This window comes from Anomalospiza imberbis, chromosome 1, assembly GCF_031753505.1.
Source record: "Anomalospiza imberbis isolate Cuckoo-Finch-1a 21T00152 chromosome 1, ASM3175350v1, whole genome shotgun sequence".
Taxonomy (NCBI): domain Eukaryota; kingdom Metazoa; phylum Chordata; class Aves; order Passeriformes; family Viduidae; genus Anomalospiza; species Anomalospiza imberbis.
In genome coordinates, this window is record NC_089681.1 from 24,019,138 (window position 1) to 24,042,181 (window position 23,044).

Below are 23,044 nucleotides of genomic sequence, written 5' to 3' on the forward strand. Positions count from 1 at the left end.
CTACACTGTGCATCTCTATAGCATTTATTCCTATTGTGAAATGCATTAGTGGGTTTTTAAATGAAAATCAAGATGTTCAGCTGCAGAATTTGCTGTAGTTGATCTTTCTTAGTACTTAAACAAAGCATTACAATGATACTGCTTTTTCTTAAATGTTATTATGCTTGTGAATTAATATTGTTATTTGAGGATCTTGTATGCTCTTTTATATTTTGAAATGGTGCTTTTGTTGTCATCTATGGATATATTTTTATATTTAAAACCTATCCTGACTACAGTTGTCTTTATCTGCTTCCTTCCTTCCTGTCCACCCTGCAGAGCAGTACAGCTGAATATGAGGCGATCTGCAGCTCCCAGTCAAGTCCTTGGAAATGCTGGCAAAAAGCCAAGGTTTATACCACCAGGAAAATGTACTGTTGTTTGTCTCAAGAATGAAACTAAGGAGATGGACCAAGAAATTAAGCTAAAGGAGGTAAACTGAACAGTGCACTAAAACTATTTTGTACAGTATTGTGATTAAAAGATAACATCTGAGCTCACCACAAACAATCTCTGTTTAAATCTATTCAGAACAAATTTTGACAGCTTTGCTGTCAGTACCTTTGACCTTGCTGCTCAGGTTAGGCTTCTCTCACTGTGGAGTGGTTGCAGAAAAATGTTTTTTAAATAAATGAAATTAATCCGTATTGAGCCCAAATGCAATTCTCAAGTGTAAATGAGGTGGTGATTGCATCTTGGCATGGGCTTTATTGGATTTTTTTTTTTTTTTTTTTTTTTTGGTAAAAGCAGTTAAAAAGCAAGGATACTTGTTGTGAAGTCTCAGTATGCTGAGTTGCAGTTCTGCTGCAAAGGGACTTTATCTGAAATCTTTAATATTGACACAGAAAAGCAGCACAATTTTTATTTATCTACAGAAGACTTGTATTAAACTAATTTCATAAACTATTTACACAAGTGTTTGGTATTGTGTGCAGACACATGTTGTGATGAATATAGTTTTGCAGAGATGTATATATTTATGTAACAATTTGATAATGACAATTAATATGTCTTGAAATCCCTTCTTGTTGCTCTTTATTTCTCTCCACCTGCATTCAGAAAATACTATTGTGAACTTACTTCTCTTTTGCAGATAGATGAGAAAGAGGGAGGTGCTTCACTGCTATCCAAAATAAATATCCAGAATCAAAATGGCAATTTTACACAGTCTATGGAGTGGACTGGAAAAATAAAGACAAAAGCATGTTTCAGCATTGACAAGTGTAGCAAGGCAGAAAAGAAAACGCTAACTGTGCCCAAAGCTGGTAAGATGCTTTCTTTTTTACTACCATGTATCATAAGAGAATTTTAAAGCTTATGAATTATAGACTGCATATACTAAACTTTTGTGAAGTACTATTATAAGCATTGTGCAGTGGTGGCGTTTTTCGGTGTTATACTGGATAGAGTGAAAGAAATAAGTGTTAAACAAATTTTTTAATAAAAAAAGAAAGGACCAGGATGTTTTGGAAGCCAGTTGGTAGTGTTGCTATTCAGGTTTGTGTCTTCCAGAAGAGGCTTATGGTCAACTCACTCTAATCTACAGTTGGTAAAATACAAGAATTATAATACCTTAAATAGTGGGAAATGTTGTAATTTGGAGACCTTGCTGACTTCATGCAGAGAAAGGTAACCATTCTGAGTGGATTCAGGTTTTTTTTCAGAATTCATGAGGTTTTCTTTTCTTCAGTGTCTCCAGTGGGCACTTAAGGTTTAAGCCAACTTTAGCCACAGAGCAGAACTGGCTTTGCTCATTTGTGGGTGTGCACTTCATCAGCTGTGCCCTGGTAATGAATGCCTCTGAAAAACCAGGGTAGTAAGCACTGCAAAGACATTGAAGTGTCTGAACAATAGCAAGTGCACTTGGACGGACCTGAACAACATTGTGGGGTTGAGTGTCTTCATTTCCCAGTCCTGGTGTGCCCTGACCACAGATGCAGCACAGTTCTGTGTTGTGTGAATGCAAGTGTATGACCTCAGGAGCCAAGAACATATTGAAAGCCTGGCACTTGAACTGCGTTACTAACACTGATGGATGAAAATCGCTCCTTTTGGAGCCAGCTCAGGCATTTTAAACACCTGTCTTACTGTTATTTCACTGTTGTTTCTTTGTAATTAATTACACTGATAATGATGGTTTAAGGTTCACTTAATTAATAATAGCTTGTGTAGTGAGTGAAGTTTTAAAAGAACATTTCAGGGCCTCTTATTACCTTGAATTATTGGAAGGCTTTAACATTGCATTTAATTTTGTTTGTTATAAGACCTCTTAAATACTTATTGGAACAAAACTGACATAGCTCTGTGTCCCAAGGTCCAGCCAATAGCAAGGCAAATTCCCAGAAGAGAATTATTCCCAATAGGCACACATGTGTCCTATATACACATACACATGACTGGTCACATAGGCCAACGTGGATATGGAATACAGCACTCAGGCAAGCACAAGCAGTGCCCATGGACACATCCCTTCCTTTCTCTGACTGCTTGGGGTGAAAGCCTGTTTGTGGAAAAACAAATGAATGCACATGTATTTATATGTAAATACAGATGCACACAGAGAATTTAGATCCCTCCAGTAACTGACCTTATGCACTCAGTCTGTTCAGTAGCTGGCTCCTTGATTTGTTGGACACCCCAGCTGTGGGCACATGGGCTCACAGCTCCCAGTCCAGTTCCTGGTATGCAGACCTGCACTCCCACAGGTACAAGAACACTGTGGGTCCTGCCAGTAACTTGTCTTAGCCACTTGGTCTACTTAGTGGTGGGCCCCTGGATTCAGTGATCTCCAAGTTGCCTTGTGCCCAAGACGTGCACATGTACAAACATTTCTGGCTGGTAGCTGAACTTACCAGGAGCCAACCCCCAAGGTGTCCTGGTCTCTTGAGTAACTTGCATGGACTTTTTGGTCCCTTCTGTAGTCAAGTCTCAGACCCTCTAGTCTCTCCAATATCTGGCCCAGACTGATGGCTGCTCATGGCTGCTCTTATCCTACTTGCCAGCTAGTCCACGTTGGTGTTTGTTAGCAGTCTCACACAGTGTATCCAGGCAGTGTACTTGGTCTCTGGCCTCTCTGCTTACTGACATATCAGGTACCTGAGCTCTGTAACCTGTCCAACTCCAACTTTCACCTGGGAAAATATTTAGAAATGTAGTTTAGTAGGAAGATGGGACTGGGTCTGGCATTAGGATGTAGTGCCTTGCTGAGGAAGCTTACTGACCTTCATCTGTTTAAAAGTGGCTGCCTTTTTCCATTTATTGTTATGTGCTTGTTCCTGCCTGAACCATCTTTGTCTGTCCCTTTCGCATGTCTTTGTAGTTTTTGATTCTTTTTTTCTCATCAACGCCCTTTCTAGCATCTGGAGATTGTACAAATTCCAGGCCCTGGTAGGCAGCAACCCCCTCCATTCTGTAAGGTGCTCTGGAGAGCCTTTGCCATTGACTCTTCTTTCTAGATTTCAGTCCCAGAAAATAGGAATGTGATAGCCCTGATAGGATGCTGCTACTGGCATGGTATGTGACCCAGAGTGTATGCACTCTGTTTGGCAGAGCTCATGTGGGGAAATTCAGCTTCCTTGTGTGTCTTTAAGTCTTGTGGCTTTTGTGTTTATCTGCTGCATGCTGAAACTTCCAGTTGATGCCTAGACTTCAAGAAAATTTTCAGTGTCTATGGGACATGTTGAAGGGTCATGCTTCCCTATAGGTACATCTGCAAAAATTTGTATCTGCTAGTTCAGCTTATCAGCACACTTAAAAGATAAATAGCAGATTTAATTCCAAAATAATATGGGAAATCAGCAGTCATTCCAGCAAAAAATGTTATGAAGTGGAAAAGATACTAAATGTCTTTTCCATATCATGAATTCTGGGTGCAGAATTCTGGTATGGGTCCTCTGTGATGACTTTAGAAAAATAACCAAAAAGTTGTGGAGTGAAACTGGGTGAGCTGCTCCTGTGGATGTGCTGTTGCCTTTCTGAACAAGGCCTTTTGTGCCAAAGCCCTTTCTATGCGTGTAGAATGAGGCTAACCCTGCAAGCCTTTGAAAAGCTGTCATGAAATGTGGTATAAAGAAGGATGTCTAATGTCAATGTTAGTTATTGTCTTCAGGTTCACTGGTGATGAGAGAACTGTAGTGAGAAAACAAACCTGTATTGAGTCTTCCTTAAACCTTAAGTAATTTTTTAATAACTCAGATTTCCCAAGACATTTTCTGCCCTTTACGTCACTTTTGTCTGCTATTCATTACAGCTAATGTTGCGATTACATTGATTATGTAAATCATAACCTTCTTTGTAGTGTGAAGTTAAATTGTTTTGTCAAAGCTGGCTTTGGTATGAAATTCAGAAGTAATGGAAACCAGCTGTAAAAGCCAGAGTCAGTTGGGATTTTTTATTATTATTAATATTGTAATGGAATTATATTTGACTGTTGGTCTCTGGAGCCTCATACTTCTATTTTAAAGGGGCATTAAAATAATTTTAAGATTGAAAAAGTCTGTGTATATGCATTATTTTGGTCTCCATATCATTTGATGCAGATGATAAACAGTTTGATAGTTACAGATCACACTCAAAGCTGCTATGTTTGGTTTTCCAGTGCAGCAGTGGAATGTGTAAATAAATACTCTAGGTTCCACTGAAATTCTTTTGAAACACCTGTGAACCACTGGACAACTGCACTGTTCATAGACCTAATCTTTCTGAAACCCAGCCCTGAAAATGCTGTGCATTCTTTCAAAAAAAAAAAAAAAAAACCGAACCAACAAAACTCAGTTATCTGACACATGGTGTCCATTTCTTGGAGCAGACAAGTAAGGATTTTATTAGATGGAATCAATCTTAAAATTATAGCATATCTGGCTTAAAAACTATTTGTTTTTCTAAGGATCTTTAAAAAAAGTCTTTTAACTAAAATGTTATTAATGAAAGTGAAGTGCAAGGGACTCTGAAATACAGTGAGATGAGTATTTCCAGAGACATTTAATAAATTTGTAGCAACAGCTGAATGAAACCTACGTATGCATTGTAATTTTAGGAGTATTTGAACTGTAAGATTTTGAACATGTTCCTTGGGCAGTTTACAACTTGTGATTATAAGTTCTGAATACTGGAAAATAATGTTACATGTTTCTTTGTAGGAAAATGAACCTTCTTTAAGAATTGGTATTTGCTTCTTTTTAAGAGGAATGAACATGGCAATCTCTTGGGTACCTTTGTTTTGTATTCAGAATATAATTCTTGTTCACACAATGGATCTTTGGGAGGGAGGTGATTTATTTGACATTGTCATTAATACTTTTTCTCACATGCCTCCAAAGAATTCATCTAAGTGGGCATGCTCTTTAAAAATGATAATTACTTAAACATTCCTAAACTATTTACCAGTAACTGAAAACAAAACCATTAATGGATTTGGAAGGATATTATTGTACCTCTCAAGTGCTCGGTTTCTACTTGTCCTTGTGACATTCTGAGGTTCTATTAGCAATAACAAGAAAATGCAAATAATTTGCATTTGAAGAAACAATGGACAGGCAGACCCTAAACCATACTTAGTATCTCCTCGATGTTGCTAGTGAGTGGGATTGGCAAGAACTGAGGTTTTTACCCACATTGCCTTCAGTTTAAGGATTTAACATATATTTATTTTATTTGTATAAAGCAAGCGTAATTTAATTTATGTTTATTATCGGAGTTTACAGCTTACTTTCTGTTGGTACTTCTAATCTAGGAGAATGTTGTTGTGTTTCGTCCTTTGGGCTTACTATTTTGTGTGTGGAAATGAACAGCTCTTTCACCTGAACACTTGGATGCAACATTCCAGTTGAACTAAGATTTCATTATTTGTAGGTGAACAGAAAGAATGGATACAGAGTTTTATTGTGTTACAGCTCACCACCTGTTTGGCTGGTTTTTGGTTCAAGAGTACCTTGTTTTTCATCCATCACTAACATCTGCTTGTGCATCTTGCAAGAGGAACTTTGCCAGAAGTCACTGTCAGATACTATCTTTGAGCTAACAATGAGGACAAATTGTAACTGTATTTCATAACAGGGTTAATGTGCTCACCCTGTGTCTCTAAATAGATGTTTCTGGATGTCTTTCATGATAATATCAACTGTACTTATTATTTGCATACAGTTTTGAATATATTTTCTCTATCTTCTCTGGAATGTTAATGTTTACTGACTATATTCATCTGTAAGGTTTGGATGCTTTGCATACTTACACTTCATTTTTCATAATGTGGTTCCTTTAGCTTTCTGGAACATTATTACGGGTCTGACTGATACCTCTTATCACTTGATGTGAATAAAGACCTTTTAACCAATTAATGTGAATATTTAGAGAAAATCCACTGTTCATTTATGACAGTAGCAATCAATTACCTGTCACTTGTAATCAGAGGATTAAAAATGTTTATTTTCAAGACTTTCATATTGTCCAGTTTCAGTCTAACTGCCTACTTGTGGTTTCTAGTAACAGAACTAAAAACATTCATGCCTGGCATCTCATAATGAAGCAGATTATTCCTAGAATTACTTTGATATCTTTGTAGCTGCAGTTCTGTGTCCTTTAAATGTTTTATAAACAGCTGGTCAAACAGTTAAATCTTTGGGTAAAAGATACTCCATAATCATCTGTAGCTCTTAAAAATTACCAAGCACACCTCAGAACAGCTAAGATATGACTGGATGCCTGAGTGTAAGTAATTTATTACTGCATTGTTTGCAAGTAAAATTTATAGACTTGTAAAATCTTGTTGAAATTTCTTATTCAAAATAGTACCAAATGACTTTGATAGATCTTTATGATTTAAAATGTTCTTATTCTCCCCGCAGTAGTCAAGAAGAATAGTTTATAATAGCAAACAGATAAATTTATAGACAAGTTTATTCTCAATTCAGGACAGTTTCTTTACTGTTTTGGTGTCATCTGTGCCTGTTTGATCAGTCCATCTCAAGAGATGGGGACTGGTTAATAAAACCGGACTGATGTAAATGCATCGTAAGATAAACGGTCTGTATCTGATTGGGTGCTGGTTCCAGAAGTGCTCATTTATACATCAGTCGCAGTGGGTCTCGTGTTTTGTGGTCTGTAGCTTTGGGATTCTTTGACATTTCCTCAAGACAACACCTTTTACTTGGTATTCTTGCTTGGGGTGTGAAATGATGTCTTCTACTCTGCTGCTGTCTTATGGCCTTTCCTTGTGTTTCCCCAGCTGATTGTGCACAGTGTTCCCCTGGGCTGTTGTCGCGTTCCTAACTGTGTTTATTCATCTTGAATTTGGGATGCCCACCAGCTGATTGCTGAGCTACACAGTGCTAGTAGAATTAGCAACCAAAAGTGAGATGGAAAGAAGGAACTTACAGCAGCTTCACAACCAAAGGCAACATCTCATATAATGTTCAGCAACTGCAAAACTGCTTTCCTAGATGGGGCAGCCATCTGCAATGCCGCTGTAAAACAAATGCAGACTTGCATAATTCTAGTGGGATATTTCCACAGTTAATTTATAATTTGGTATGATCATATCTTGCTGTCATATGAATAACTAGGCTTTATGTAATTATAGATGATATAACCAGGATATTCACACATTGGAGAAAAGAGCAGTGAATTGGCAGAGAAATGTACTTTTCATCTGCCCCAGTTAAATGTGCTTTGCATTTGAGCTAATGAAGATAATGAAGGAGAGTGGAAGTAAACCAGAAATCAGAAAGGGTATTACATGATCAGAAAATAAAGAAAAAGAATTACATTAGATGTAAGATATTCAACATTTTCCAAGGAAATTGGAGGGATTAAAATGAAAGTTGCACAGTAGTAACTTTTCTATTAAATGGAACTGTGGCTGCTTCTTTACAATGAAAAATATAAATTGCCGGATTGTTTACTTTTGAGCAGGGATATATCCGTTACTGAAGAAAGCTGTGCTCCATGTAAAGATGATAGTCTTTCATACATTTTTTAGAAAAGGTATTAAGTTATTGAAAATTAAAATTTATAAACAAACAAGCAGAAAGACTTAAATACTCATGCAGAAAGAGAGGTCTACTTGGAAACTGCAGACACAAAGCAAACACCCTTTTCCAAGGGCTGGCAGGGGATGGGTTGGGAAATGAACTTACTATCCCAATATATTTATTACACTTTAGCTCCCTAGACTTGCATGCAAGCACACAGCATCTAGTCTGCAATATACAGAGAAAGAAATTATCTAATACTGTAACTTTAAAAATGAGGCACTTGGAAAATACGCTGCATAGAGATTATCTTAAAGAATTCAGGTTTATCAGTAATAATTCTTTCTATTCCCTCTAATAATTCTTTCTATTCCCTCACCTATTCTGAGGGGAGCTGTACACATAGTTTCTTCTTACTTCTTTTTTCATTTTCAAAATCTGTTACCAGGCTATACGAATGTAAGATGTGTAAAAGAGAAATACATGACTATTCACATTTTTTCACATGTCTATTCTCCTTTCTCTCACCCTTTGTAAAGCTCTAGTTTGGAATGTGGGGAGTTGGTGAGTGTGTATATTCCCAGCTCTCCTGTCTCCAATAGATACGAAGGTGGACTTAAGAGAAGATGAGGGAACGCAGCTATCAGGTGGAGCGACAAGAAATGCCTTACAGAAGGGAACTGGGAGGTTTTTTGAGCTATCATGAGTATTATGACAGACTAGGCCTGAATGCCTTCAAAGCTAGTTGTCAAATCTTTCTGTGGCTGTGCTCATTGTTTGGATCCCCTTTGTTGCCATGTCAGCCTAACTAGAATTCAGTCCCAGCTCTTGGCTTTGGGCTTTAAGTTTTCCTTGAAACAGAAGCTTTGTCACAATATGACTTTCCTTAAGCCAACAAGACAATAAGATGATTATCTCAGTCTTCAAAACATCCACTGAGCAAGATCAGAAGAATGGAGAAAGCTGTTTCTCTGTCAAACGCAGGGAATAGTGCACAGGGTAGTATTTTCAGGATAGTATGTAAAAGCATAATCTCCAAAATTTTAGTCTCTCTATGAACAAAACGGGAAACTTGCAGAAACTTGGCTTCTCTTACACTATTTCTTTTCCTAGGGGCTATCTTGCTAGTGAAGAAGTGAGAATTTAGGGAAAATAATACTTTCAAACCTTTCTGTATTTCTCAGCTGCTTCTGATTAGTCATCAAAAAGCTTGGTGGAAGAGTGGATCAGAGAGGGTATAAGCATGTATTAGGAATGGATGCATTTCTTAATTTGTAAATAATGTGGCTCTTAGCTTTTCTATTTTTAAGGACACAACTTATAAAGTGAAGAGCTAATTCATGGAGCTGTACAGTCACATAGTATTACAGAGTTCTGTAGCTTTAAGCCAAACTTAGTTTGAAGGATGGTTACTGATCTGAATGTGTGGGTCTTGGAATGTCATACTGAGATGAAGATAAATTCTTTAAAATTTGGCAAGGAGGGCATTTTAATTGCCTAATTCATATATTCTTCATTTCAGTGGGCTAAATGTTGAGAGAATGCCTTATATCAGCAGAGGGGACAGAATTGTATTTGTATTTTATGCTTGGAATTTTAGCTGATATGAGCTCTGAAGCAATCTAGAACCCTTGTTCTTGCAACAGTTTCAAGAACTGTTAGAGGTTGGAAGTTAATATATGCTAGATGCTGATCACAAAAATAGATACAGGACAAAGAAAAGAGGTAAAGCTTTGCCTTATTTGTCTCACGTCCCATGCAGGAGAGATGTTTAGAAATAATTGTGCAGGAGAAAGGAAAGGAGTGGTCTAAGAGGTCCAGGTACAGGAAAGATAAGAACAATAAAGTATAAAACTGATGGTGAAAGTGCTGATGAAGATGAGGAAAAAAAATCAAGTGACATGAGAAAGCCATTTGAAATGCAAATGACCTAAAGGTATTATTTCTAAAGGGTCTGGTGCGAATGTATTTAAGCACTGTAACTTCTAGGTGAAGTTGTATTACAACTTTTGGTTCACAAAATTTTGTCATCTTCAACCTTCTCCTTAATGATTAATGCCTGCAACCCTTACCTTTTGACCCTGCCCATGAAACAACTGTCCCTGTGTGAAACCTTCCAAGTTGAAAGTTTTCTTACCCACCCTTTGCTCAGCAGGCTCTTAAAGACAGGCAGATCAAATGACTTGGCACTGTCTTGCTGTCATGTCAGTAGAGAGGACTATATGATGACCTAATGGAAGTTTTGCAGCCCTTACTACCTATAGACACTCTCATCTTATGCAGCTGCCAAATTCATTTGCAAGGGTAAGCAACTGCCTTGATACTTGCCAAATGTTTCCACTGCCATAATAGCCCAGTACATTCAATGATGTGTAACATACCCCATCCTAGCTGCTGAATCTTTCTACATTTTTTGTATGCACAGGGGTGCCAGGGTTCCATTTTAGCTTTGATTCAAATCTTGCAATCATCCTCTTCTCAAGGATTTTCAGGCCCCTAGGTGATTGCAAATGCTAACCCCAGGTCTCTGCAGAGCTAGTTTGCTTGCATATTGCTAAACAAGAACAGAAGTTCTTCAGACTTATCCTGGGGCTACCACTTTGTGGGCAGAGCACCTTCACAGGGCTTAGCAATCTGGTGATTTGATATTTTTTGCACTAGAAGGTCCCAGCCTGAATCACTTAAGCTGGTGTAATTCCTTTCAACGTTCATATTTGCTCTCCGTTCCAAATGGCATCTTTCAAGACACATTCTTTCTTAGGGCATCCTCAGTTTTCTCAGATGTCTTTTCTCCTTTGTCTCATGTACCTTAGAGTGATTATTTTTTTAAGTCTGTAATGGAGAGATTCTTCCTCAGTTCTGTGTGACAAAAGATCCTCCCTCTCCCTCCAAAATGCTCCCCTGATTTAAGACATTCTCCTTTTCAGGGTGTTCTGTCTTATAATGTGTCTAAATTTACATGGGCCACTTGATGCAATTAGTGGATGTGATACAAACCTATCACTTGTAAAATTTGTGGCCGTCGAGCTTTTTCAGCAATCCATAGTGATTTGGCTACTTTAATTCCTGACTGTATTTTAGCTGTGATTCATTCAACTCAATAGTTCTCCAGGATGCACTGTTTGTATCATTTTCTGGTATTAATTCTAGATATTTTCACAGCAAAACCAGGAGGTATAGAAGGCAGTGAAGTGATGTAAGGAGTGCATATACATTTATTTTCTTCAGTGCTGAACAGAATTTCTCTCCTGCTACCTGTGGTTTGCTGTCCCCTCAGTTGTGGTAATACAAGTCTTTAGGAATATAGTTTGCAATTCACCCTACCATGATCCGGATAGAGTCTGCAGAAGCTTTTTCAAGATATTTCTTTATGTGAGTTATTTGTCCTGTGGCATACTGGATTAGGGAACTGCTGGTGATTAAAACTAACCCAGCTCAGAAAAAAATTATTAATATGACTTGTCCAGATTTGTGAGTGCTCATATCAGCACAGTGAAGGGGCAGGAACATGACATGGCTGGGGGGAGGTAGAAATGACTGTTTTGACAGTGTACCACATCTATGTTGACTTAAACCAATTATTAAATTCATATTATTTTTTTATGTTTGCAAAATAAATAGATTGTTCTGTAGCTAGATCATCTTGCTGAACTGCCTGTGCACTGTGTTGCATAAGTGCAAGTGTTGGTGGAAGGTGTAGGATGAAGGGTGGATTGTGGCAAATCTTTGGTTTTTGTAATTGTCTTGGAGCTACACCTACTGTTTTAGCTCGAAGATGTCTATACGTATCATTAATATCCAGGCTTTTCACATTCTGTGATTTCTCATCCAAGTACTGATATGACCTTACGCTGATGAGCAGAGCTATTTTAAAAGGGGAAAAAAAAAGGAAGGAAAAAAATCTTGGTTAGCAGCCAGCTTCATTTTTTACAAGAGTTATTTTACACTCATGCAGAACAATATGTAATTCAGGCATTTCATGAGGCATTTGCTCAAAAGGAAACTTTATAGCAGTATTTTGCTATAATTACATTAGTGTGGAAACTTAGTCTCTCTAGCAACATTAAGCACTAAGGTAATAGAATAATACAAGTTTAGATAAGTCTAATATTGGGAGTTGCTGCATCTGGTAGCCCATTATAGAGGAGACTGGTGCAGCTCCTCGTGGCCAGGACCACAAGGATGTATCTTTAAGAGGCACATGTGCACACTATATGTGTATATACAGACAGACATGAAGAAGTTCAGCACTCACGCAAATACAAGCAGCTTCAATGGCCTCATCCTTTCCATTCACTGGCTGACTGTGAAGAAAGCTTGTTTGTGGCAAATGCTTATGTACACAACATGGATCCTCCAGCAAGTGGCCTTAAAATCTTACTCTGCTCAGTTACTGTTCCCTGGATCCCCTGGTCTCCCAGCTGACACACAAACACACACTGGGTCTCTCTGGCAGCTGGTCTGGCCTGTCCCCGGGTGTCCTGGTGTCCCTCCAGTAGCCAAATCTCAGACCTTCTGGTCTCTGCAGTATGGGGTCCAGACTCATGGTTGCTCATCTCCCAAGCCTTCTGTGTGGCAAGTCAGGTTTAGAGTTTGCCTGAGGTCACACACTGACACAGACATCCAGGCCATGTGCCTGGGCTCTGGCCTCTGCCTTCTGGTGCCTGAAGTACCCTGGGCCTTTGCGACCTGTGGTGGTACAATTCCAGCTGCTGGCATCTATGATTCTGTACATGGTCACACCAAATGGAGATTTCCCCTCACCCAGGAAAACAGTTACAAATGTAGTTTAACAAGCAGATAGGACAATCTGCTGTGCTCAGGCCCAGGGCATGCCTGAACAACCATATGGGCAGCCACCTGCTTACATACACCTGGCCCCTGTAAGTCCTTTTCCCCCCTCTCCCAGTATCCTCCTAAGCTTGTTCTTTCCCAAACAAGTTTGATGGTTCACTATCCCTTGTGTTGCCTTCAGTTCTTCCTCTAAATATCCTGTACTGCCTTCTGCAATCCCAAAATACTCTTTCTGGCATCTCACAATGAGTCCCACACCTAGTGGGCACTAACGCCCTCCTTGCATCTGTGAGGTGGTCTAGAGAGAGCCTCTCCTGTGGACTCTGGGTTTCTCTCGCCTCTGGAGCCTGGGAGCAGCTGGACTGAAGGCTTGGTTCCTTTCATTTGGGTTATTGGGGCTCCTCTCTGCCCCACACTGTTAAATTGTGCTCTTCGTGTCTGTGGGGAGGAACCTTTAATCACCGACTTATTTTTGTCGCCAAAAAGTCAAGAATCTGGGTAGGCACTGCACAACTGCTTCAGCAGTGGAGGGTACAGCATAGGCTCACCTGTGACTCCTCAATGCTGATACTGCCAGGGTCTAAACCATGTGAAGCACATCCCATTTTTGTTCAGTTACTGAAGAACAATTAACAACATAAATTAAAAACCCCAAAACGCTAACCACCAACGTTACATTCTTAATATTAGTAAAGTGCAAAGTGAGGGGAAGTAAGAAAGGATTAGGTGTTTATAAGTAATGGCTTTCATACAGTGCTTCTAACCACAAGAGTATTTTGTTTCTCAAATTTAAGTGCAATAGGCTTCAGACTATAACATGCTTTATTTAATCTTGGCTTGAAAGCAATGCCAGCGAAGTGGACTGGTCACAATTTTGTTAGGTGGTACTGACAAGCCAAGTCTTAGAAATGGTTCCAAAAGTGCTTGTTATTTTAAATGCTAATTGATTTTTAGCAGTTAAAAGTCTCCCTTTGTTTAGTGTGAATTTCTTGTTTTGAATGCGGCTCTTGCCTGCTTTGCGTTTTTTCCCCTTAGAGCAAACAAGTTTATACCTAGATCTTTATAGCCTTAGGATATTTGAAGCTATAATTATTTCTCTTTCCTTCCCCCTGCTTCTAGGCTCCCTTGTTTTCAAGGCTGGACATGTTAAGCTTAGGAAGCTGTTGCCACTATCTCAAGTGGTGTTTGTTTCCACCCTCCGGACGCTTTCAGTGGAGTACGTCATTTTTCAAACTTAGTTTTTGCTTTTTGTACTTGAGAACACCTTTCCTTCTATCTACTGGGTTTTCTCTTTTTCCAATTTGTCGCTTTAGTTTAGACCACAGAAATTTAAAGCTTTGCATGCGTTTTTATGTGAAGGCTCGCTTTAAGGTGATACGTTGTTAAGCAAACATTAAAAATGGAGGCACATCTTGTTAATAAAAATCAGACTTTTTTTTTTTAGCCTGAAAAAACGCCTGGATAAATATAACGAAAGTCAGTTGTTTGCCGGTGGATGTTATGAAAACCCCAGTATCCACACGCTGTAATCTGTCACGACGGCGGGCAGCCCCAGCCTTTGCGGTGCCGCCTCGCAGCCCCGGCCGAGGGGCGAAGCCGGGGTTCGCCCGGGAGCCGCCTCGGGGCCGGCGCGGCGGCGCTCGGGGCCCGCTCGCACCGAGGCGATCGTGCCGCTCCTCGGCGCCGGAGCTCGGCCGGGGAGCGCAGCGGGCTCTTTAAGAAGCCCCCGTGCCGGTGGCTGTCGCCGGCTGCCAAGTGCGGGAGAAGCCGAGCTTTGCGGCGAAGCCCGAGCGTAACCAGCCGGCTGGGGGAGATGCCGCCCCGCAGTGACTGACAGCAGGACCAGCTCTATGCAAATGGCGCCGGGGGCTCTGCCGGGGCTCTCTCCACACGCGCCGCCGCCTCTCGCCTCCCGCTCCCCGTAACGCGCCCTGCCTCGCACAAAGCAATTGTTGCTTTTTTGGGGGGGACGTCGTTACACGTAAAATCATCTCCAGCACGGTTTCAGTTTGAGACTGTGTGAGGGAGCTGGGAGATGTGTCAGAGCTTGTTACTCCAGCTAAATTAGGTAATTTTTAGCTGGGTAACGTGCTAATCTTTAAACCTTTATGTTTTTAAATCCTGCATATGCCTGGTCTCTTCATACAAAAGTGTATTTTGCTTGTTTCTTCTCGCCTTCTTCAGTCTGAAGCCTTATGTAGGTCAGGCTTGGCTTAAGCAGATTTCCTGAACCTGCGTCAGCTTAAGCTGAAGGAATTTTAATAAACCCTCCCTTGTAGGCGTGGGCCTAAATGAGACTAGCCTAGTTAAGCCTGATCTTTTTCTGTTTGTGAAAAAGAGCTGAGCAGAGCTAGGGACTGCATGGTGGCTCCAGGAACGGCTTCCTTAATTCAAACATAACAATGGTTGGGAAGGCCAGATCTTCTAATTTTACCTTATCTGAAAAGCTCGATTTGCTAAAACTCGTGAAGCCGTATGTTAAAATTCTCGAGGAACATACCAATAAGCATTCTGTAATAGTGGAAAAAAACAAATGCTGGGATATTATAGCTGATAACTACAATGCCATCGGAGTAGATCGCCCTCCTCGTACTGCACAGGGCCTGCGCACGCTGTACAAGAGGCTCAAAGAATATGCCAAACAGGAGCTATTGCAGCAAAAGGAGACTCACTCAGATTGTAAAAGCAGCATTTCCGAGCCAACCAAGAAAGTTGTGGAAATGATTCCACAGATTTCCAATGTGTGTTTAAGAGACAGGAGCGGTGTTCAAAGGTGAGACAATTCTTTTTATTTTGTTACTGAATGAAAATTATGGCGCCTCCTATCTACTTTGTAATGCTTTTGCTTGTGCTCAGGCACCTAAAGGAAGTGTTTATCAGAGAAAATTCCCAAATGGGAAACAATGAAAAAAATAATACTGCTGTTGTTTTATGAGAAGCTTTCTGTTGACTTAGCATTGCATTCATTTCTTTCAGCTCTTTCAAAGCTTGTTTCAGAGTCTTTGTCATACTCTGGAAAGTGAGGGTTAAGAGAGAATCAAAGAGAAATTGTAGCTCCAACCTCTACCCCTCCCCTACCTTTTAATAGGCAGATTATTCAAACACTGGCAAAGTGATGGCTATTCTCCTCCATTTAAGGTAATACTGCAGTCATTTTGCAACATATGGAACTATTACCAGTTTATATAAGATTTTTGATAAAGTTAGTTCACAGAGCTAAAAAACCTTATTCACTTTTTTTTCTCATTTACTTTGGTGTTTGCATGTTATGTTTTAGCTAATCGCAACCCTTTAAAGAAAAAAAATTGATTCTCCATGCTGCAATGCCTTTGTGAGTGCAAATGTTTTTTTAAATGATACTTTTCTTGTACTGACGATGGTTCCCTGGAGCTGGAGCAAAGCTAATTGCAGTCTAAACTCCAAGCAGTTCTGTGCCGTATGTGAGGTAGTTTAAATACAGAGAGAAACTGAGAGGTACAGCACTAGAAGTTTTTTGGTTTTTTTTTTTTGCAAGGTTTCTTTTTTTTACTGCTCAGTAAAGTGAGACACACTGTCTAGATTTGAGCCAGACATAATACAGGCAGGCACTGTGCAGGCTTTCTCCCACAGCTGGCTAATGCCCCTCATATCTGACTTGCAACACTCTGCTGGTTCTGTATTGGTCCTTGAGGGATCAAAAAATGCCTGGGTCGGATTTTGGTTCCTCCAGATACAAAAACTAAGCTAGGGAGTGGGGGAGGGAAGTCAAATAACTCCCCGGCAACCTTGAGAAAGCTCTGATTTTTCTTATTTTCCCAAGCAGATTAATGGGAAGCGAACTTTCCGTATTTTAATCAGATATACTGATAGTGAGTGCAGCAGCGTAACACTCTAAGAAAAGCTGGCATGCGCACACTCGCTGAATTGGATTCATGGTGCCACTGGTTGAACTGAATGGTAACAATTGTCTAAATCCCAACATGCCAGATGCTCTAAAAATATTCTGTTGTGGGTCCTTTGCGTAAAGAAGTCTAAAGCAACTGGACTGTGCTGCTGCTCCTGATGAATGCCCCTGGAGGAACCATTCCAAAGAATTCTCTGGAACAAAATGAGGCTTTTAATTGCGCTAATAAAGGTTGCTGTGTCTTGACTACCAACTTTCGTAAGGAGGGGGAAAAACCATAGTGTGAGAACTTTAGTTTGTAGATCGGCTTATAAAAAGCACTGATGCTTTCAGTGAATGATTAAGAGCTAATGATCTCCATAGTTTGTCTCCTGTAATTTAAACAATTTTTGCAGTTTTTTATGGGTCTGGGAACACTGACTTGATTACTACTTACCCAAAATGGTTGTTCCTAGGAACAGCCACTACACTGTGGGATGAAGGAAAAGAACATAATTTACAAGATTATTTTTCCCTGCCCAAATACATAATTATTTGATAGTTCTCTGAGTTGCATTTTACTCTAATTTTATAAACCTGGTGTTGGGTTTTAACTCACCAGGATATGACTTAGGTTTTGGAGGAGGGAAATATGACTTATAACGAGCCCAGATTCTTAATCGCACCTTTAAGGAATTTCTAGCTCGCTGAGATTAAATGAAACCTGGTGAATCATGGGTGCCTGCAGGGTTATAAACACCATGCCCCAATTGTGGTAACTGTTGTTTGTCTTTCTTTCAGTCAAGTTGTCAGAAACAACATTAGTAACCACCATACAGGCAGCTCTTTTGTTTCTCAATTCCTTCTTTCTCTCTTTGCTGTCTAATTGTTTTCCACTTAAGAGGCTGACTAAGGAAAAAAAAAAAAACAAGCCTCATCAGAGTTACCTGAAGATCTGGTAATTTTTCTAGTTCAGTGTGGATTACACTATTAAGAGCTGGATGTTTTTTCCACTGTTTAGAGGCTTTAGTCTATGCTACACAAAATCTCACCTTTCCTTCTTCTATTTAACCTCTCTTACTTTCTCTTTCTGCTCTCTCTCCATTTCCTTTTGTCAGAATGACCTGCTTCTCCTGCTGGTTGTTTCCACTTTTCTCAGGCTAGAAGCTGGCTAGGAGCCAGCAAATAAGAAGGAGAGAAGCTTTATTAGAAGCTGTGGTTGTGAAGAGGGGGAAAACTCAGAATTGCACTCAGCACAGGGGAAAACAATTGAAAATTTGTGTGCAGGATAATGCTTCCGATGATGAGAGGACTAAATGTGAGAAAGAAGCATGTAGGAAAAAGTGAAGCATGGTGGCATGAGGTAGAAGGAAGTAAGGTGATATAATTGATACTCTATAGGCAGCTCAGGTAACAATCAATAGAATTAAGATCATCTTGGTTTTTTTCTTCAGGGGATTAACGAAAGGTCAGTTTTCAATACCTGCTTCAGATGGACAGTGGTTTTTAAAGAATCTTAAGTTTAAATAATTTGTGTGGTTGACAGGCTTTATTTTTGGAAAATATATTGCTCTGACCCTCATGGGCCTTTTTGCAACTGAGTATTGAGAAGCTTTCATGCTTTTATTATAGAAAATGCATTTTCATGTTAATGGATGGCAGGCTAGGTCAGGGTCCTTCAGAAATTGCAACTATGATTGTTTGTTTCTCTTAAACCCAGAGTTTTGAAGACCATGGGAGAAACAGAAGTTATGATCATACTGCCTTTTCTTTAAGGAGGTGTTACATTTATATGAGAACAGGATGTATAAATTACATTTCTTCTTTGCTTCTGGGAATTTGAACCCACATCTCTTACTAACCAGGATGGTGTTTTAATAATCAAATAGTTTCTCAGTGTGTGACTTGTAGGGCTCTGAAGGCATTTTAAGGTGTAGAAAAACTCCATTGCTCACCCTCAGATTTAAGACGGCGGCTCAAGTCCTTCAGGATTGGAGAGCATCTGTGAACATGATCTTAATCATGGATCCACTTGCTGCCTTTAACTGCTAGCAGCAGTTTTTGAGGGGTTCAGAAATGTCTTGAGTCTGCAACCACCAGTTACAGCCTCTGTTTTAGACAGTCCTGGCCATGAGAGAGTGCACTGACTGTCAATCCCAAGTTAATATATTCGTGTTCCCATGTAACTCTATACTGCCATCCCAGCCATGCTGCAAGTATTCTTTGTAGATCTGTACAGTAATAGATCAAGAAGCTGATCTGGCTTAAAAAAGCATTACCTGAATAAAGGAGTGATGTGCAGCAGTGTAGGGTTTCAAACACAACTGATGGTAGACAAGTGTCAGGAACAGCTTGAGCCATTATTATCATCAAAGCCAGTGCAATGCCAAATCATGATTTGAGATGCTGCTGACTCAGGGATTTACACAAAGACAGATGAGTCAAGTGGGTGTTGTTCTTTAAAAAAGAATTGCACAGAACTATAGGCTGTTCTTAATGGTAACATTTCTGTGTCTTGAAGCTTCAGAAGAAATATTAAGATGGACGATTCAAAGAGAAGGAGCACGGATTAGCTTGGTTCCCAAATCTGCTGGCAAGGGTTGTCTTTTAGGCTCTGGTTTCTTTTCCCAAGGCTCCTTGTCTAATTTTATTTAGTGATAATTTTATGTTGAAAAAAAAACCCAAGTACTTGGGTGCATGAATCAGAAACAGGGAGCACATTAAAACAGGGGGAGACAAATAAGTTTGGGAGATGGAAATGTTTCTGCCATAATCCACTCCATCTAAATTAATGTCCTTTTAAAATCACCTTCTATATTATACAAACTTTTTCCTCTGTTACTTGCATGACTTGGTGCTGCCTTTTTTTTTTTTATGTTTTCATTTGATATTAATAGCCCTTCTTGCTTCTTCAGTGTCAGAGGGGCCTACCAGACAAGTTCTCTATTTTCTGTACTGCCTTTAGAGCAATAAAATCTGAGTAAGACAGGGCTGTGTCTGTGTGGTAAGAAAGAGGGGCACAAGTGGTGTTCAGTTAATGAAATAGAGTCCCGGGCATAGGTAGCAGAGTAGTATTCAAATGAAGCTTTGGTTACTTACAGCTATGCCTTTTAAAATAGTTTTTAATGGATTATTTAAATATGATTTTGTGTGTTCTAGTGCTAGTATCGATAAAGAAACAATTGCTGGTACCAGTTCACCACAGGCAATGTTGGATCACCATCCTGCAACAGTCATGATGGACTTGCAGTCGGAAGAGGACGTCAAACCTCCTCCTTCTCTGATTATAGACTCACAACAAAATGAGAACTTAGAACAAGAGGAAGAACACCAGCTGGTGCATATTATGGAAAGGTCTCCTTCAACATCAGTGTCTTCAGTTGATATGAGAGTGATGATGTCTCCTTCCCCTGTACCAAGAAGAGATGAGATTTTTAGGCTTGAGGTTGGAGAACGCTTTAGACCAATGTGTGGTTATGACCCCCAGATGTTACAAATGCTGAAAGAGGAGCATCAAATAATATTAGAAAACCAAAGAAAAATTGGTCTTTATGTCCAAGAAAAAAGGGATGGTTTGAAAAGAAAGCAGCAACTGGAAGAAGAACTGTTGCGAACAAAAATCAAAGTAGAGAAGCTGAAGGCAATACGACTACGCCGTGATCTGCCAGAATACAGCAATATCTAAATATTTTATTACTTCTGTCATATTCTTTGAAATACTTAATAATAAATGCAAAATTGTTTCTTATGTTAATATGGATGGATCAAAATCTGGGCTTGAGACCTGAAAAGCATATGTTGTTTAACTACCTTAGAAAAATACCTCGTATGGGTTTGAATGCACCAACTCTTCTGGTCTAAAGTTTTGTCAAATCCATGTTTAAGTGTTTAGGTTGATAAAAAGCCAAACTTTAAAAATATTTCCACTTATCTCTAGAGTTGTGATGAGCTAATGGAAATTTAATTCAGTTCTTGTTAAAAATTTTGGTCATATGCATTATTTTTTCAAATAATCACCTTTGATATCTTAATGAAGTTGCAGGTAAATAAATGCATATAAGAAGGAGAAATAAGAGACCATGTTTAAATGTTTTATTCTTTTCAAGTTGGTAAATCTTACGACAGTAGTGACAGTTTGCTGATATTTCAGCTTGGAAAACAAAGTTACTGGATTGTTATATTTTTTTAATGTTCAGTAGACAGTTGAATAAATGTACATCTTTTTAAAAGTTATTAATTTTAATTGTTTCCAGTGCAGAAGTGTTTCCATAGAACGTTATAAAAACAGAGACAATGAATGCAACACTTGGTTTTTAAAACTGCATGCATGTGTAATTTGTGTGTACAGTTACCATGATTGTGTATTCAGTTATAGTAATTATACTGGTGATCAACCACATAAATATCTACTCATTTGCATGCATAATTACTGCAGTGCATGTGCAACCTAGTCAGTTGCAGGTGCCTTTGATCAATATCACTATGACTATAAGCTACTGAAATAAAATAGTTTCTGTATGTAAGTAACATGTGACTTGAAATCAACACAAGATTGTGTTATTCTGGGTCCCTTTTATAGATCCTGTTGCTCCAATCTTTCGGTTAGTTTCAAATAAAAAGCCCCAAATGAAAACAAAATTGATTCTCCTGTCTGTCCTGGTAGGAGCTGTTTCCTCTGTAGTTATGATCAATGTTCATAACTGGAAGAAAAATACGTGGAAAATATCAGTCCCAGATGATTAACTTCTTCATAATTCTTAGTCTCCTGCCTGTTGTGAATGGATCCACAACTGCCTTAGACCTCTGGCTCCTTATTCCCTGTAACAATGCTTTCCCCTTCCTCTAACCTTTACATCAAGAAAAGGAAATGAAGGACAGCATCAAGGAAAAAGAACAAAGGAATTGTAATTCCTCTGGTGCCTCCCATCTCAGAGGGCCCCAACAACAGAATGAACAAAAGCAATTAGAAGGAGACTATTTCTTCCTCACTCCTGTCATCACTGTTTTCCCAAATTTGCTTCTTTCTCCACTCCCACCAACCTCTGCATGCAAGCATGGGGCACTGATCTGCATCAGCAGACTCTCAATGAGGTAAGCCTCACACCTCTTTGTTGGTCTTCTGAGTAAATCAGGTACCACAGGAGTAGGTACTTAGTGACGACTGAAGACTGGAAGCATGTAAGTGTAGCTGAGGAGCTAGTGGAGCTTAAAGAATTGTAGTTAAATGTTGTGATATAATAATCTTGACTGTTACTGCCCAGGATAACTTTAACAAGTTTCAGGTAGGAAGAGTAAAGGGAAGCAAGTCTTTTATTTACAAACTGAGGAAAACTATAGAACAGTGAGAACAGGTGTTGACAATCTGGAGTTCCTCAATACTTTGTTTTCTTGAGAAGAGAGTACTGTAACTGTTCTGGGAATTTTTGTGTGTACTGAAAATGATGGTGCCTGGATAAGTGGCCTTTGTTCCAGTACAGTCCTTGGCTTTCTGCTGTGTTTCTTAGTTCAAGGACATTGATCTGTTTTTGTGTAGCTGGAAACACTTCAAGGAGATACTCACTCTCTGAGTTTGCAAGAATCAAAATGCTGGCTTTAATAAATAAATATAGATTTTATTTGTTCTGCTTCTCGGAAATGGGAAACAGCACTAAATATCTGCCCTTGTCTCGTAATTTGGAAATGTATGATCTTATCCTTTCAGTTGAAAATCAGAAATCTGGTTTCTAGTGGTAAGGAATTAATTTCTAGTTTCTGTTCTTATATATTATGCAAATGAGCAAGTTTTTAACAGTTCATAAAATCATTCCCATACAGCTCATTGTCTTGCAGTGGTTTTGAATTATCGGTACTCTTAATACTGGCCACCAAAATGCTCTGGAGACTTTAGGATGTTTTCTTTTGATGCTATATGAAGAGGTGACTTCCAGGGTTTCTACTAGCATGGTATTTTTATTTCGAAGACTAGAACTACTAGAGGAGTTTTCAGTCTGGGAAAGCTTATAGTCTTTTCTCAACTGGCAGGCAAAGTAGTTGCAAAAATAGGACTCTGAATAGAGCAAAGTCTCCCTCATGTTCTTGATGTTGGAAGGGGAAGGATGCAAATGAGTCAAGAAATAAAATACACTGTCCCCTTATAGTTGGTGTTCTTCCATGTTTCATTGTTCTGACTTTGTGTCGCTTGTTGGTGGAAGACTTTTATTCTTATCTGCAAGCAGCACCTCTAGTTCAAGATCTCATGCTTCTCAGTTGCTGTGTTCTCAGTTTTGTTTCTTTTGACTTTTGGGGAGCTTGGGAAAATGGGAGACATCTCTTGAGTGCCCATGGAGCTCGCTCCTTTCTTTACTGGTGAGATGATTATTTCCTTTCACTAGAGAAGTGTTTC

At 39.3% G+C, this 23,044-nt stretch overlaps 2 protein-coding genes across 4 annotated transcripts in view; both read left to right on the forward strand.

Annotated features, from left to right (window-relative positions):
- RAD54B (RAD54 homolog B) overlaps positions 1 to 23,044 on the forward strand; it is a 63,681-nt gene that overhangs the window by 2,693 nt on the left and 37,944 nt on the right. For all 3 annotated transcript variants that reach the window (XM_068184800.1, XM_068184809.1, XM_068184815.1), the window contains exons 2-3: positions 312 to 472; positions 1,133 to 1,304. In XM_068184800.1, coding sequence (XP_068040901.1) covers positions 335 to 472; positions 1,133 to 1,304 — 310 coding nt within the window. In that variant the 5' untranslated portion in view covers positions 312 to 334. The remainder of the gene's footprint in view (positions 1 to 311; positions 473 to 1,132; positions 1,305 to 23,044) is intronic.
- On the forward strand, positions 14,482 to 21,300 carry FSBP (fibrinogen silencer binding protein). The gene is made up of 2 exons (XM_068184827.1): positions 14,482 to 15,573; positions 19,822 to 21,300. The coding sequence occupies exons 1-2, from the start codon at positions 15,203 to 15,205 to the stop codon at positions 20,345 to 20,347; spliced, it is 897 nt and encodes a 298-aa protein (XP_068040928.1). The 5' UTR covers positions 14,482 to 15,202; the 3' UTR covers positions 20,348 to 21,300.